Consider the following 16,730-nt stretch of genomic DNA (forward strand, 5'->3'; position numbering starts at 1 on the left):
TGTGCCATCGACTGGTGAAGATGGTATTTTATCGCATCCAGGGTGGTTTAGTCCTCATGGTAATGAGCTATGCTTTACATCGCTCTCTCGTACATCATCGGGCCTCCATGTGGGTTTGTGGGCACCAGCCTATCTGCGTATCCGAGGTTTGATCTGTGCTGGCTGCACAGTGCCATCTGACTGACATACCAAGACACAATAAGACGAAATTCATAGTGGTGTGTTTATCTTACATTGCTATATTTTTTGTTAAAAAATAAAATTTAAGAAAACACACACACATTACAACAATGTAATATTATTTTCATTCCTGTTTTATCGACAAGTTGGAGTGAAAGTGTACGTTACTTGTGTCCCATCGCCGCGGCAGCGCTAAGGCCAGTCTCACCTCTCAATTGATGTAAGGGTCATGACCCCGTGAGCTGACATTACCGCACATGTATGTACCTGAATAACAAGCTTTATTCTCTCGTGACAATCAGCACACCTGAGATTGAGACAATTACCTGACAGGTAAATAGCAAAGTTGAAACATCACCTTCTCCCCACGCCGGGACGGTGGCGGCGGTGTAGACATCACGGCAGTTTGTTGAAAAACTGAAAGTGTAATCGAATGTACTTTCCCGTGGAGGGAAACTCGGTAGCATGAAAGTCAACATTCTACAAAGGACAGTGAATTTTGATATATCATTGTCCGTTACGTATGCATACTGATATTTACTCTCAGTCAATCAGTCTATGAAAAGGCCATAGCTCATATAGAGTGCCATAAAACAAATATATTGTGCATAACATCAGATCTATAAAATCTGGGATCTTATGCTGATAGACTTGTTTATTTATTTAGGAAGACAAGGTTTTGAGACGACAAGAGGATAAAAAAAGAAGATTTCAAACGGAAAGATTTCTTTTGTTTATTATTTTTTTATTGGTGGGGAGGATGGGGGAGAGGGTGTTGTAAAAAGAATTTCTGTATGAATGAGTGATTCATGACTTAAATATATATTATTATACAGGCATTGTGACGAGTGACAATTTCGAAAATACATGTCCTTGATCAGTGCCCAGAATGGAAAAAAAATACTTAATTCTGTCATTCATTAGCCAGTCTGACATTACAGCCGGGACATCTTTATGGGAAATCCTTTCTGGCAAACATGGGCAGTAGATATACACAGTTATAAGGCGTTATAATCGAGATGTACTTTACCGACCTGGCCATCATGGATGCGAAAGATTTGACCTTACATTGGTTAACACTGGTTAGTCAGGTGCAAACCATGCAGAAACAGTGATCTTGAAATAATGCTTGGTGCTGCTTGTGACCCCTGGACCTAGTAAAAGCTGGAAGGACGGGGACATGTGAATTGTAAGGGAGTGATCACGTCCTGACGCCTTCGGACTGTGCTGAACAGAGTAATGATACGTCTCCGCTGTTTGAGAAGAGAGTGATATGTATCGCACTGGTGGATGACTCGGCAGACAGGACGTGACAAGCACGTGGAACCCGTGTCACGTGAATGTGATGTCGTTTTCTCACAGGTCCGCGCTTTGTCGCTAAGTTCTCCAGCAGGTGCCGATTGGTCATCGTCTGTTGCTGCATACAGGCCATGTCTGATGCAAGACATGTATTGAGAAGAAATGTCACATGTCGCTTGCGGGTACAATGACATAAAGGCACGCTGAATCAGAGATGTTAGTTTTGACGAGTTTGAAGAGTGAATATGATATATAAAGTATGTGAATATGGTTGAAATGAAAACGAAATCCCCTCCATGTTTGAATGCCCACCATGACATTTGCAATCAATATTTGACAGAATATGGAAAATTACCAGTGCTGATAAATATGGTGAATTAATGTCAGTGAGTGGACGCATATTGTCAGAAACGTTTCGAGGTGCATCATGGACGCTTCTACATACAGCAAATTTACGTACCTACCTGCCTGCCTGCCTGCCTGCCTCCATCCATCCATCCATCCATCCATCCATCCATACATACATACATACATACATACATACATACATACATACATACATACATACATACATACATACATACATACAACATACATACATACATACATTTGTCAAGTCGTTCAGGGCGCTTCTATTGTATCTGCACCATAGCCTGTGACCTCGGTCTTTCTCTTCCGATAGCTGCGTCACCCGAGGCACGTCAACACTGACGCCTCTCGTAATGCTTATGTTTGCATTTCATAAACACAAATAAACCTAACAATAATTCAGCAATTGTTTTAATCACTCTTTATTACTTCTTTTTATACTCACACACTTAATTGTATTACTTGTAGACATCTACCTGTAAATGAACTATCATTCTGCTGATAAGTTAGAAAAGCCCACATCGAGCTCCGTGAACGTTCCTTATATCCATCAGGCAACTGATTTTGATTGAAACCTCTAAAGTTCAAAGCTGAGTAAAACACAATTCAATCTTACAAAACTTTTAACTCCAACGTTGTAGATGTCACAGTGAAACATACTCCTGATGTATGATGTAGCCCTCAATTACTCATGGTTGTCTCAATGCCAGCAGCGTGACGATCGGGCAGACGCTGGTATACCACTACCCTACCTAATTCAGAACCATATACCAGTACCATCCTAACCCTATGTAAAGTATCTCACACAACTGCTCGTTGTTCCTACACAGGATAGATACACCTGAGAACGCCAGCACCAGCAAATGACAATGTTGATGTACATTGGATTGCTCACTCACCAGCAATCCAATGTACACACTTGCAGCTATGCATTTATTCTCCATGTCACAACTCTATGTATCACTGGATCGATAATGATGTTAGTACCTGCACCGAAACGTCGCACCCTGTGCAATAAAGAAGTTGAACTTGGTTTTCCTTAAACGCAAGATTAGGCCGTGGTTATACCAAAAGATGTTCAACATGTTCAAAATATCCCTACGGTCAGCTTGATTGCCAAGCTCCTATTTTCACCGTAGCTTGAACGTGGTTGACCCCAGTTCTTCCTAGTAGGTCATAACTGATCCTTCTGTTCCGCTGTGTTGAGCGTAGTACACTGTGGTAACATGGCATTAAGATCCAACAACGGTTTACCACGTTAATCAGTACGGTCCAGTAGAACAACGTTCATGGCCGTCAGGTGCTCTCGTCACGATATGGCTGAGATATTGCCGATGTAACGTTAAATATTAACTCACTTATGACGGCCAGGTGCTCTCGTCACGATATGGCTGAGATATTGCCGATGTGACGTTAATTATTACCTCACTCACACATGAACGGCAGGCGCTCTCGTCGCGATATGGCTGAAATATTACCGATTGGTGTTAAATATTAACTCACTCACTCATGACCGTCAGGTGTGACGGCGCCTTGAAAGTACGGCAGTCCTACCTTGACGACTGAAACGCAACCCACGAACCTACAATGTTGTAACGTTAATTGCGCTTCGAGTTTATGTTTTTTAGCAACAATCTCCTAGTTGATGATAAAGATAATGGCCTAAACAAATCAAAAAAAGTTAAGTATAATGAAGATTATTATTTATGGCCTAATTATTTATGCCTAGTGTGGAGTTAAGCAACGAACCCGTAGATGTTCGATTTCACGCAGAAGAGATTGATAGACGCACATATCGAATGTACGAGTGATCAACGCAGTGTCTAAAGGAGCAGTGTCAGTCAGTGTCTTGTGACTATGTATTGTTGTGTTGTTAGGTGTGTTGTTAGGTGTGTTGTTAGGTGTATTGTTAGGTGTGTTGTTAGGTGTGTTATGTTGTTAGGTGTGCTGTTAGGTGTGTTGTTAGGTGTGTTGTGGTGTGCTGTTAGGCGTGTTGGGTTAGGTGTGTTGTTAGGTGTGCTGTTAGGTGTGTTGTTAGGTGTGTTGTAAGGTGTGCTGTTAGGTGTGTTGTTAGGTGTGTTGTTAGGTGTGTTGTTAGGTGTGTTGTGTTGTTAGGTGTGCTGTTAGGTGTGTTGTTAGGTGTGTTGTGGTGTGCTGTTAGGCGTGTTGGGTTAGGTGTGTTGTTAGGTGTGCTGTTAGGTGTGTTGTTAGGTGTGTTGTAAGGTGTGCTGTTAGGTGTGTTGTTAGGTGTGTTGTTAGGTGTGTTGTTAGGTGTGCTGTTAGGCGTGCTGTTAGGTGTGTTGTTAGGTGTGTTGTTAGGTGTGCTGTTAGGTGTGTTGTTAGGTGTGTTGTGTTGTTAGGTGTGCTGTTAGGTGTGCTGTTAGGTGTGTTGTTGTGTGCTGTTAGGCGTGTTGGGTTAGGTGTGTTATTAGGTGTGCTGTTAGGTGTTGTGAGGTGCGCCTTTGGCCCGACTGTCTCAGATGGATCACGGAGTTACGACCAACGGTGTAAGGTCACATGTTCTATTCAAAGTTTCATAATTCATCTACCCAAACATTAAGACAACGGTATTACTGCCATGCAACCATCTGCTTCCTCCGCTACATCTGCCTCACCTCCTGAGACTGATGTCAGCCTCATGGTTTATGGTCGCTCCGTGTTCACGGGCCGGCCACATACATCAACTTTCTACCTTTCTGTTAATTAAGTCTTGTATCTTTCTGCTCAGTTTCACACCCAGCTTAAGCAAATGCGATCCTCTCTCAATCTGCCTCCTCGTGTGGTCAGTGAGAATCCCCGCTGCCCACTTAACATTGTTGTGACACGTCATTTTCTACCTTGCCCTAATCTCACCCACACATGGTCCTGCCTGTCTACAGCATACCAGCCCTAAACTACCCGCCAACACTGAGACCTGGTAATTATCAAACCGGACTCTCTGTAAACATTACACGATGCTGAACTTTGGAAATGAGAAAACAGTACTACACTGAAATCCCAATACATGAACAGAGAACTCCTCTGTATGGTATTACAGTTAACGATAACATTCCTCTGTGTCATTTTATACTCGCCCCACTCATCTTACGGTGTGATCTTACATTCGCATTTGATATCTCATTAAATGATCTTACATAATACACTAAGCAAAACGGAATGACGACACGGGTTGCTGAAGGGATAATGGTGGTGTTGCTGAAGTGGGGACGGTAGCAGATGCTGAGGGGATGATATCAGGGTTGCTAGGGGGTAATGGGATGCTAAAGGGATGTGGTACAGGTGCTGAAGAGATGGTGGTAGGGGTGGCACAGGTGCTGAAGGGATGGTGGTACAGGTGCTGAAGGGATGTTGGTAAAGGTGGTACAGGTGCTGAAGGGATGTTGGTAAATGTGGTACAGGTGCTGAAGGGATGTTGGTAAATGTGGTACAGGTGCTGAAGGATGTTGGTAAAGGTGGTACAGGTGCTGAAGGGATAGTGGTTGGGGTGCTGAAGGGATGGTGGTACAGGTGCTGAAGAGATGGTGGTAGGGGTGGCACAGGTGCTGAAGGGATGGTGGTACAGGTGCTGAAGGGATGTTGGTAAAGGTGGTACAGGTGCTGAAGGGATGTTGGTAAATGTGGTACAGGTGCTGAAGGGATAGTGGTTGGGGTGCTGAAGGGATGGTGGTACAGGTGTTGAAGGGATGGTGGTACAGGTGCTGAAGGGATGTTGGTAAAGGCGGTACAGGTGCTGAAGAGATGGTGGTAAGGGTGGTACAGGTGCTGAAGGGATGGTGGTAAGGGTGGCACAGGTGCTGAAGGGATAGTTGTAGGGTGGCACAGGTGCTGAAGGGATGGTTGTAGGGTGGCACGTGTGCCGAAGAGATGGTGGTAGGGGTGGCACAGGTGCTGAAGGGATGGCAGTAAGGGTGGTACAGGTGCTGAAGAGATGGTGGCTGGGGTGGTACAGATGCTGAAGGGATGGTGGTAAGGGTGGTACAGGTGCTGAAGGGATGTTGGTAAAGGCGGTACAGGTGCTGAAGGGATGGTGGTAAGGGTGGCACAGGTGCTGAAGAGATGGTGGTAAGGGTGGTACAGGTGCTGAAGGGATGGTGGTAAGGGTGGCACAGGTGCTGAAGGGATAGTTGTAGGGTGGCACAGGTGCTGAAGGGATGGCAGTAAGGGTGGCACGTGTGCCGAAGAGATGGTGGTAGGGGTGGCACAGGTGCTGAAGGGATGGCAGTAAGGGTGGCACAGGTGCTGAAGAGATGGTGGTAGGGGTGGTACAGATGCTGAAGGGATGGTGGTAAGGGTGGTACAGGTGCTGAAGAGATGGTGGTAAGGGTGGTACAGGTGCTGAAGAGATGGTGGTAAGGGTGGTACAGGTGCTGAAGGGATGGTGGTAAGGGTGGTACAGGTGCTGAAGGTATGTTGGTAAAGGTCCTACAGGTGCTGAAGGGATGTTGGTAAAGGCGGTACAGGTGCTGAAGGGATGGTGGTAGGGGTGGTACAGGCGCTGAGGGGATAGTTGTAGGGTGGCACAGGTGCTGAAGGGATGGTTGTAGGGTGGCACGTGTGCCGAAGAGATGGTGGTAGGGGTGGCACAGGTGCTGAAGGGATGGCAGTAAGGGTGGTACAGGTGCCGCCGAAGAGATGGTGGTAGGGGTGGTACAGATGCTGAAGGGATGGTGGTAAGGGTGGTACAGGTGCTGAAGGGATGGTGGTAAGGGTGGTACAGGTGCTGAAGGGATGGTGGCTGGGGTGGCACAGGTGCTGAAGGGATGGCAGTAAGGGTGGTACACGTGCCGAAGAGATGGTGGTAGGGGTGGCACAGATGCTGAAGCGATAATGGTTGGGGTGCTGAAGGGATGGTGGCTATGGTGCTGAAGAGATGGTGGCTGGGGTGCTGAGGGGATGGTTGTATAAGTGCTGACGGGATGGTGATACAGATGTTGAAGGGATGGTGGTAGCGGATATGACGATATGACGGTGTCACTTGTTGAAATTGTGACGACAGGGATGGGGATGGGTGTGTGTGCGCGCGCGTGTGTGTGGGAAGGGGTGGGGGTAAGGGTGGTCTGATGGATTGTAGCAGGTACTGTAGTGGGGTCATCGCGAGTAAAAACTTAAATGGAAGTCTCAAGAACCTCACATGCTAAGTGTTTCAAAGTGTGGGAGTTTGCAATCAGCAATACTGTGCCTAGAAGACTTACTACTACACTAAAGCTCCACGTTTCTGGAGTGGGAAGTGATGTGCATCCGTGGCTTCGTGTCTCGTTGCATCGCTGTCATCGTCCCAGTTGACAAAAATATGACAGACACCTTCTAAATCCTCATGTCAATAATTGTACGATGCATTAAATAAAAATAAACTAGTATTAAATGTCATTTCAAATGTCTTGAGCACAACGCTTGGGGGTTCGTTTCATGTCGTAGGACATTTATTTTTCATTTTGAAAGGTTGTGTAAATTTCTTCCTGCTTTGACTTTTCTGTCGAGCTTTGACAGTGTTGACGTGGAACCAAGACTGCGTAAAAGCGCACACCGATTCCCTTAACACAGTCCGCAAACAGTTGATTCAGAAGTTGCCCACCCAGGAGGAGTGATGACGGGCACACTTCTGAAAGTTTAAGGCACATAACTTCAAAAGTTCAATGTTACATAACAAATTAATTATGAGCGTGAGATTTTGTGTGTTTAATCAGCCGGCGGGTGGGTCCAGCCAGGGTATTTATCCAGGCGGCACTGCGGTACACGACACTGGACAAATGAAGGAGGTTATCATACAATGGTGATGACAACAGGTTGCTTATATATTACTGCACATTGTTTCGGTACATGTCTGAAAGTCTTTTATGCCTCAGTATTAGAACTGACAGACTCTAGATAATGTCGTTTGGGACATGGTCCCTACTGTTGTCCCTTCCTTTAATATCTACTCGGCATACTTCTACCGATGGAGATGGAAACAGATTAGGTGAGCGAGTGAGTGAGCGACTGAGTGAGTGAGTGAGTTTAGTTTTACGTCGCACTCAGCAATATTCCACCTATATAGAGTCAGTCTGTAAACAATCAAGTCTGGACCAGACAATACCGTCATCAACAGCATGAGCATCGATCTGCGCAACTTCACGGACCTAGTTTAGATGAGGACATGGAGAAACATTAACAATAAATAACTTAATAATAAATACTAAATAATAAATAATCCTGAGAACATATTTCACGTGTTGGTAATGGCTTTTAAAGATGGAAAATATTAAAAACTGTCATTTTGTGAACAGGACTAAGCCTTTCGTGACACTCTAGTTTTGATATATTTCTCAATAACGTGTAGGGTGTTTGTTGGGGTTATTTCAGCAAGGGGAATCATTAAAGTGATCGGAAGTGATCACTCTAGTGGAGGGAATAACCTGACCTCTACTTTTTCTAAATAAGTATATCAGAGATAAAAGTTTTAAATTACTTGCTTGCTTGTTTGCTTGCTTGTTTGTTTGCTTGCTTGCTTGCATACTTAGGCTGTATAATAAAAGTAAATGTTTCTCGGGCACATTTTTTCAGAAGTGACGAGGTCGGTAGGACTTTTTTAATTTTGGAAAAAAAAACTTGACGAGGGAGGAACACATTTTTTTTTCTCTCAGAAATACAGCTTGGGAAATTTTGCACGTTTTAATGAGTTGTAGATTCAGTCACATTCGCTCTTACAGACTCTCATTCTCTAGTAGACAAATGGACGATTGGGACGCGGCCAAGTCAAAGTTATTTTTTAAATGGCAATAAAAAATTATTACGCGCACAAGAAAAAATGACGATCCGATAACCGAGAAACATTTCAATACTTTAATTTAGCCTTACAGTTTGGTGTTTAACGCCGCACTCGACAACATCCCATCCATATGGCGGCGGTACATAAATAATCGATACCGGAGCAGACAATGCACTGATCAGAGCATGAGCCTCTAAATTTATGTGCTACTGGTATTTTTCCCTCTACTCGTATGCCGAAAATCTGCATCTGCCACTTGATAAGATCTTTCAAATTAAAACAACATGATCTTTTCTTGTAGACAGGTAATCAAAGAAGACAGGTCGTTATATTTATATCATTCTAAAATTCCGAAACTGAACTGCTTTATATTTAGGAATAATATAATGTTCCGGAACATTTAAAAGAGTCATGGTATCAAACCAAAAAACAATGTGGTCACACCCAAATAGTAATTACTATCAGATACTGTTCTCGTGGAAGAATTCTGTTGACGTTCAGAGGCAAGTGGACCCACACGTATAGCATTGTCAGTGTGGAGAACTACGATTATTTTACGGGTGCTTCTAACAATCGACCATTGACTTTCACCGTAGTAACTTTTATCATCTTTATAAACCAGACTACCAGATCCAAATAATACCAGTTCAAGGTAAGCTCATTCAGCTAAACTTGAAGAAGACTGGTAAACCGGCCTTACTGCCTCATGTCATAGTTTACATAAATACCTTAGGGAGGGGCCATCGGGGGTATTAGTTGACTAACCAAAGGGAAACATGGATTCCTGCACATTTAAACTTAATCTGCCTGTCAATGGACGAGTGTCGTCGATGAGCTGTGTTGATACGTCAAGGCTCTTTGGAAAGCAATATCAGTCCTATTGATGTCAGCCCTCACTCCACGCCCCAACCGAGCTATGTGATCGACAGGGGCTTGTAAATAATCGTCTTCTAACTGACAGGCGTATACCAAACAAATATGGAAAGTAAGACAATGTTTGCTTGGCTTCAGCGATTGCTAGGTAGCTGATATGTCAGCGCAACCCTGTAAATATATCGTTCATCGTATACTCGTGTACATTGTCGGCCATGGGCTACACGCAATTACTTCACTACCTGCTGTCTCTTAACAATTATGCTACCCAAAAGAAGTTAAAGAACGTCGGAAGTGCCACTGAAGCACTATGAGAAGTGCCTGGTGTTAAATTGAAGCATGATTAGAAATACCAGGTGTTAAACTGAGGCATTATGAGAAGTGCCAGGTGTTAAACTGAGGCGCTATCAGAAGTGCCAGATGTGAAGTTCAGGTGTTGTCAGGCGCTTTGTTTGTACATGTGTGGGTGAGTGTGGATATATGTATGTGAGTGTGTTTGTGTGTGGGTGAGTATGCATATACGTGGGTGTGTGGATATACATGAAGGTGAGTGTATATATGTACTTGAGTGTGTATGTATGTGAGTGATTGTGCGTATGTGTGCTTGAGTGTGTATATATGTACTTGGGTTTGTGTGTGTGTGTGTAGGTGAGTGTGTAGATATGTAGGTGAGTGTGTATATACGTGGGTGAGAGTGTATATGTGAGTGAGGGTGTATATGTAGGTGAGTGTGTACATATGTAGGTGAATGTGTATATATGTAGGTGAATGTGTGTGTGTGTAGGTAGGTGAGAGCGTAGATATGTAGGTGAGTGTGTATATATGTAGGCTAATGTGTGTATATGTAGGTGAGTGTGTATATATGTAGGTGAGTATGTATATATGTAGGTGAGTGTGTATATATGTAGGTGAGTATGTATATATGTAGGTGAGTGTGTATATATGTAGGTGAGTATGTATACATGTAGGTGAGTGTGTATATATATGTAGGTGAGTGTGTATATGTGTGAGTGAGTGTATATATATGTAAGTGAGTGTGCATGTATGTAGGCGATGGTGTATGCATGTAGGTGAGTGTGTATATATGTAGGCTAATGTGTATATATGTAGGTGAGTGTGCATATATGTAGGTTAGTTTGTATATGTGTGAGTGAGTGTATATATATGTAGGTGAGTATGTATGTTTGTTGGCGAGGGTGTATACATGTAGGTGAGTGTGTATATATATGTAGGTGGGTGTGTATATGTGTGAGTGAGTGTATATATATGTAGGTGAGTGTGTATATATATATATATATATGTAGGTGAGTGTATATATATGTAGGTGAGTATGTATACATGTAGGTGAGTGTGCATATATGTAGGTGAGTTTGTATATGTGTGAGTGAGTGTATATATATGTAGGTGAGTGTGTATATGTGTGAGTGAGTGTGTTTATCTGTAGGTGAGTGTATATATGTAGGCGATGGTGTATACATGTAGGTGAGTGTGCATATATGTAGGTGAGTTTGTATATGTGTGAGTAAGTGTATATATATGTAGGTGAGTATGTATGTTTGTTGGCGAGGGTGTATACATGTAGGCGAGTGCGTATACATGTAGGCGAGTGTGTATACATGTAGGCGAGTGCGTATACATGTAGGCGAGTGTGTATACATGTAGGCGAGTGTGTATACATGTAGGTGAGTGTGTATATATGTAGGTGAGTGTGTATATATGTAGGTGAGTGAGTATATGTATATGTATTGTGCTATGAATGCTTTTGATCTACGATCACCTTTGGTGGAGTCCACAAGTGAGTTAGGAACTTCAGTAACTTTCAATCTGAATAAGAATAATCAAACAAAACAAAACTTTCAATCTACAAATAACATAAGTTTGTTCCCCAGTTATGCTATCTCTAGACAGGTTTGCCGTGCCATGAGTACGTGAATCACACTAGATCATGTACAGGTTCAGATCATCAAGTGTTTCCAGGCTTAGAGAAAGTACAGAGGCATGTAGCATTGACGACTAAGATTTAAATCGGTTGTGCAATGAGCCTAAACCTGTGAGATATACAGCTATTCAGACAATCCAGTGGTCAACAGCAAGAGCATCGATCTGCGCATATGGGAACTGATGACATGTGTCAACCACGTTAGCGGGCCTGACCACCCAGTCCTGTTAGCCTCTTGCGACAAACATAGTCGCCTTTTATGGCATGCATGGGTTGCTGAAGACCTATTATAATACGGACCTTCACGAGAAACGTGGAGAGATTAAATGTGAACAATATATAGAATAGAGGTGCGCTTTTGAATGTAAGCTATCTTTAAAGTATTACGAACTTTGACATTATAAGGACAAGAGAAAATAGTCAAATGCTATGTGAGTTATAAAACATGCACAGGTACACCTAACGACATTTGCACCAAATGTACATCAACGCCTACCACAATTATAAGATGTACAAGTACATCTAACGACATTTAGAGTACATGTCCAACTACATCTAACGACATTTACAACAGGTGTCTAGATATAAGTAACGACATTTACAACAGGTGTTTAGGTATATCTAACGACATTTACAACAGGTGTGCATGTAAATCTAATGACCTTTACAACAGACGTGCAGGTAAATCTAACGATATTCAAGTCAAGCGTACATGTTTAGTTAATTACATGTATACTGAGTGATTTTAAGCCACATTCAGCATGTGGGTACGCACATAAAATGAGACACAGAGAACAAGTCGTGTTGGTCTAAGTTAACGCAGATCACGTACTGCAAGAGCATTTGTTTCGCTGTTTCAACTACTGCGCTTACCCCCTGTGATACAAACCAGTGATAGTGATTTGAAACTATGATTGTTTGTTAAACACTTTCGCAATCCTAATTTCACTTTATATAATCTACTTTTGTGATTTAAGTGAAATTCATAATGTGTGCGTTTTCACGGCAAACAGACCATATGGAATATGCATGAAAAGGAACGGAAGTAAGTGGGTTTATATCACAAGAAACTATGGGTTAACGTCATGGCTTGGCCAGTCAAACCCAGAAGATCATTGTCCACAGGGCCACTAGAGCACATTGATATCCAGCCGAATGACATTCAGATTCATGACCAGAGCTTGGTATTTACAGGGCAGATGACCCGGGTAATGAAACATGAAACTGTCGTAGTTGGGAGACGGTACTGTAGTAAAGTAGTGACTGAACATGTCACAAATGCGTGCCAATTGTGTGGAGTTGTTTTATGAAGTGTAGGGTTAACAAAGTGTTATACCACACACCGTTACCACACGCCGTGAAGCACATACCAACAATGCCCATTGTAAACAATCGCTGAGTCAACGCTGTCGGAGCACTGACTTTCCGTTGTCAGATGTGTGATAAGTTTAGCGGGCACGCAAGGTGTCGTGGTGTATCGGAGTGGGTGAGTTGGGTGAGTGAGTGAGCGAGTGAGTCCTAGCAATGTCACCGCGTGAATACGAACCAGGTTCTTCTGCGCAAACATGCTCGTTATCTTTAAGTGCGATGCACTGTGATATTACTAAGTGGTATTTATGTGGAAATAATACAATGCCCTAAACATAAACACATCTTATGATAATCTGGCCAAAAATGTGCAATGCGTGCTCACAGACGGCTCCTCTTCCTGAGTTTCGGGCGATTCCCCGACAATAACGCATATCTGCAGTATTTCTGTGCTTTATGATCGTCCGTTGAGAAGAAAAGTGTGCATGAACATTGCATTAATAAAGTGTTGGCATGGTTATCGACTGTACTATCGGTGATCCGTGTGGGTCCGGCCCGACCCGACGTTTAGGCAATCCCCTATCTGTGGGTATTGTCACACAAGTAGGCCTCCCAACTTCGGGTAAGCATTCGTGCAGTGACACCCTTATTCACAGACTAGAACAATCAACAATCAGTGGGTCCCACCCAGTCATGACATACCAGTCGGTACTTTTTTGGCCGCTACGAATAGTCATCTCAATTCCCGATCTCAGCATGTGTTCCATAAAATGGCCTCACGCCAGCTTTCACATATGTTCATTGTATGCGTTTAGTGCTACCGGGGACATCTCACAATATGTACGACTCATTTGGCATCAGTCTTCTCAGTACAGCTACACAGTACGACAGACGGGACATAAGTGTTTTTCATCAATGAACACCACAACTGCTCAGGGTCTTTGTAGCATGGGCTCGTGTTTCTTCTTGTCGGTAGCAACGAGCATTTTCTATACACTCATGATCCAATCGCTAAGCGACATTCGACAATAAACATTTCATAATAAACTAGTGCACTCAACATATTCTTTATGTAGTAATCGACTTAAGGTTAGAAAAACGGATAACGACCTACTGACACGACCCCCGGTCCTATTGTAACAGTCAAGGTATAGATGTGCACTAAGGTGGTGGATTAGTTTGATCCAATCCGATCACATGCTGAACTACACGTTAATGAGTTCTCACAAAGAGAAGTGTTTTATTCGCCATATGTATTGCCAGTCCTTTGAGGGGTTAGTGCTCCATTGAAAGCGTCCCTGTAACACCCTCCCTTCGTCGCCCTCAATAGTGGGATTACCGGCGCAGCACTGCCAGAACAGACACACTGTTAGGAGGGTAGATACGGCTTGAGTTCGAGTAGAGCGAACGGGTGTTTAAGTGCTCCTGCAGTGGCGACGTAACTGTCATGGTAACTAGTTTTCACAAGAGAGGTGGGTCGGAAATGTAATTTGTGTTCGTTTGTTTATGAATCCACATAATGTTTGTTTTGTTTTCAAGGCCTGCTGTGTATGTGAAATCCGAGATTTTCATACCTTCGGGTCTACAGCGGGTAATTGGTTAAACTGTGAAAAGGCTTCACAGAGTCCTGCATCTTGCACATTAACCCAAACGCTGTTTTGATTTTTGGCATACGCTTCCAAAGGAAAGTGCAGCTAGTCTTTCGCAAGTTAGTCTACACTTGTCACGTTTGATTTCACAGCAACAACTATACTATTCACACTTTGCTAAGGATCAAAGCATTGATTCAACAGAAAGCTATCACGTGGGGCCAGTGTGATTTAAATATCTAGGCCTGTTGCAAGTATATGGATCGAACTCTTCAGTATGTCACTGCGTCCAATTGATCCCATACCTGCTACTGACAGGTGTTGTGTACTTGTCAGTGACAAGTGCCATAATTTGGAAAATGGTTAATTGGTTCCATGTAAACCATTTTTATGGTTACTCATCTATCAAGCGAATACGGTTAGCTTAGTGTGGCCGTTTTCACAATGAGCTACCATATCATTAAATATCCAGTTTATATGGATACACTTTCAAATAATAAATTTATGTGTATGTAAAGTTGCGAATTAATACGATCCATAGCATAGTGTGAGTAGCACACAAATGTTCAACAACTGAATCCAATGCAGTGGCTCTTGGGGCCCCAGATTTGGGATAGGTTACGTTGTCATTGACACCAGACTAAACAGGAATATCTAAAGTAATTACATGTTACTGAAACTTTTACACCTAAGATAACAACATTACAGCTTTCCCCTGTTATCAAACGCTTTCGCCTCTTGGAATATATAATCATAACAGCCTTCCAAAACACAGTTCGATGTTCTCATTTCAGCAGTGTAAGGGAAATAACTCTAGTGTTAACGATGACGTCCGAGTCCTCAGTCAATCCCCCCAGCAGTAAGCTCCCCTGGGGCACGATCCTGAAGCCAAACTTTGGTCTGGGTCACCAGAAACTGAGCGAAGAGGAGATAGAAGCTGTAGTGGCCAGGCTGAACCAAGTCCCGGAGTCTAAGGAACCGACGTACGTCAGACCAAACAAAAACATGAGTCAAGAGGAAATAAATGAAATGGTGGGTAATGCTCTAAAGACTTGTGCCTTAAAGCTGCTTTTTGAGACTGGGTATTTGTTACAGGGGTTTTCCGAAAACAAACTCTCTCGTTTACGGCTACTATATTCGTAACTACTCGTCTCTTTCCGTGACCTACCGGAATGACACGAGTAGTTACGAATGGGGCTACTGTTCTGAAAATGTTTCCAAACAGAGGCACTATGGGCCTCTATATAATTCCCAAATGCACCAAAGGAGAGTAACCTCCCCTTCCTACAATACAAATAGTCCGCCTTAAATCTTCCAATATTTGACATGACGAACATATCTGTTTACGCTGTTAAGCAGTGTCGATCCCCCGATCCGCCAATGCTCCACAGACATTCAACTGCAGCAAATCTGTTTCAGCTTGAAAGACTGACCAAATGCAAGGAAATTCCCGACAGTGACCGCCGTGTTGTGAAGTCCATCTACAAGGATATGGGCGTAGTGGCGTCATACGCATGGAAGGGGTTTAACTAGCTGAGATGTGGACTGGATGCAATACCTTATGGGGAAGACATGTTAAAGATGAACAACAAGTGGGTGTTTGTGTGTGTGTAATTATGTGAATGGAATTCCACGTTTCTGAGTCGCCTTGTCATGTATTATATATGAGCATTAACTTATTTTCATATGGGAGTCACCTCACCACTGTAATAAACCAGCTACACAAATGGTGTCTTTCTTCTATTGTGAAGGGTGGGTAACTGCTACCAGAGGACACAGCCAACAGGACTGATAAACTGGCACAAGGATCCTGTATGGAAAGAACTAAGGGCTTGGCTAATGACTGTACAAGTGGACATTACTTTTCTGTTCCTGCTCAAACACTACTGGGTACAGCCAGTTACACTACAATTTTAGAATTTTGTTTAGCTTTCGATAAAAGTTGTTTAAGAAATGATCATAGATTCAAATCACTATTCTGGTTGTGTATTACAAGGGGGCATGCTCAGTAGTTGGAACTGTGAATTAGCAATTTGAATCTACAATCCTTTGTTAAACAACTTTTATCCTAAGTTGAATGAAGTTGTGAGATTTAAATGTTCAGTTGGCAATGAGGATTAGCAATCTTAACTGCACCTTATTCGATTTACATTTTTGTTCAAAGTAATATTCATCTGTATGTTTTCACTGCAAACAGACTCTACCATTCCTTTTTCCTTCCCTTTAACGCTCAGCAATCATGATCCCAGAAAGGGCTTTACACACTTGAGAATCGTGACAAGCGAACACATTAACCACTAGGCTATTCTGTAACCTCCACCAACTGATACAGGCCACCTGGGATGTATTGCTGCAGGAAACTCCAAACGCACATAATGATTAGTTGAGGTCTACTTCTCTACATGTGGTTCCCTCAGCTCCATAAATC

General features: G+C 43.0%; 2 protein-coding genes across 2 annotated transcripts; one reads left to right on the top strand and one right to left on the bottom strand.

Moving 5' to 3' along the window:
* Positions 1 to 4,990: 4,990 nt before the first annotated feature.
* LOC137279102 (mucin-2-like) lies at positions 4,991 to 6,940 on the bottom strand. The gene has a single exon (XM_067811578.1). The coding sequence runs from the start codon at positions 6,938 to 6,940 to the stop codon at positions 4,991 to 4,993; it is 1,950 nt and encodes a 649-aa protein (XP_067667679.1).
* A 6,888-nt stretch (positions 6,941 to 13,828) lies between these two features.
* LOC137278631 (uncharacterized) lies at positions 13,829 to 16,032 on the top strand. Its single transcript, XM_067811114.1, has 3 exons — positions 13,829 to 14,185; positions 15,097 to 15,334; positions 15,722 to 16,032. Exons 2-3 carry the CDS (start codon positions 15,128 to 15,130, stop codon positions 15,833 to 15,835), a joined length of 321 nt encoding a protein of 106 aa, XP_067667215.1. The 5' UTR covers positions 13,829 to 14,185; positions 15,097 to 15,127; the 3' UTR covers positions 15,836 to 16,032.
* Positions 16,033 to 16,730: the final 698 nt, after the last annotated feature.

This window comes from Haliotis asinina, chromosome 3 (genome assembly GCF_037392515.1).
Source record: "Haliotis asinina isolate JCU_RB_2024 chromosome 3, JCU_Hal_asi_v2, whole genome shotgun sequence".
Taxonomy (NCBI): domain Eukaryota; kingdom Metazoa; phylum Mollusca; class Gastropoda; order Lepetellida; family Haliotidae; genus Haliotis; species Haliotis asinina.

Coding starts and splice junctions, on each gene's coding strand:
- LOC137279102 (XM_067811578.1), bottom strand. CDS start 6,940: ATGACCCCACTACAGTACCTGCTACAATCCATCAGACCACCCTTACCC.
- LOC137278631 (XM_067811114.1), top strand. CDS start 15,128: ATGACGTCCGAGTCCTCAGTCAATCCCCCCAGCAGTAAGCTCCCCTGG. Junction 15,335..15,721: donor AAGAGGAAATAAATGAAATG/GTGGGTAATGCT, acceptor AATCTGTTTCAG/CTTGAAAGACTGACCAAATG.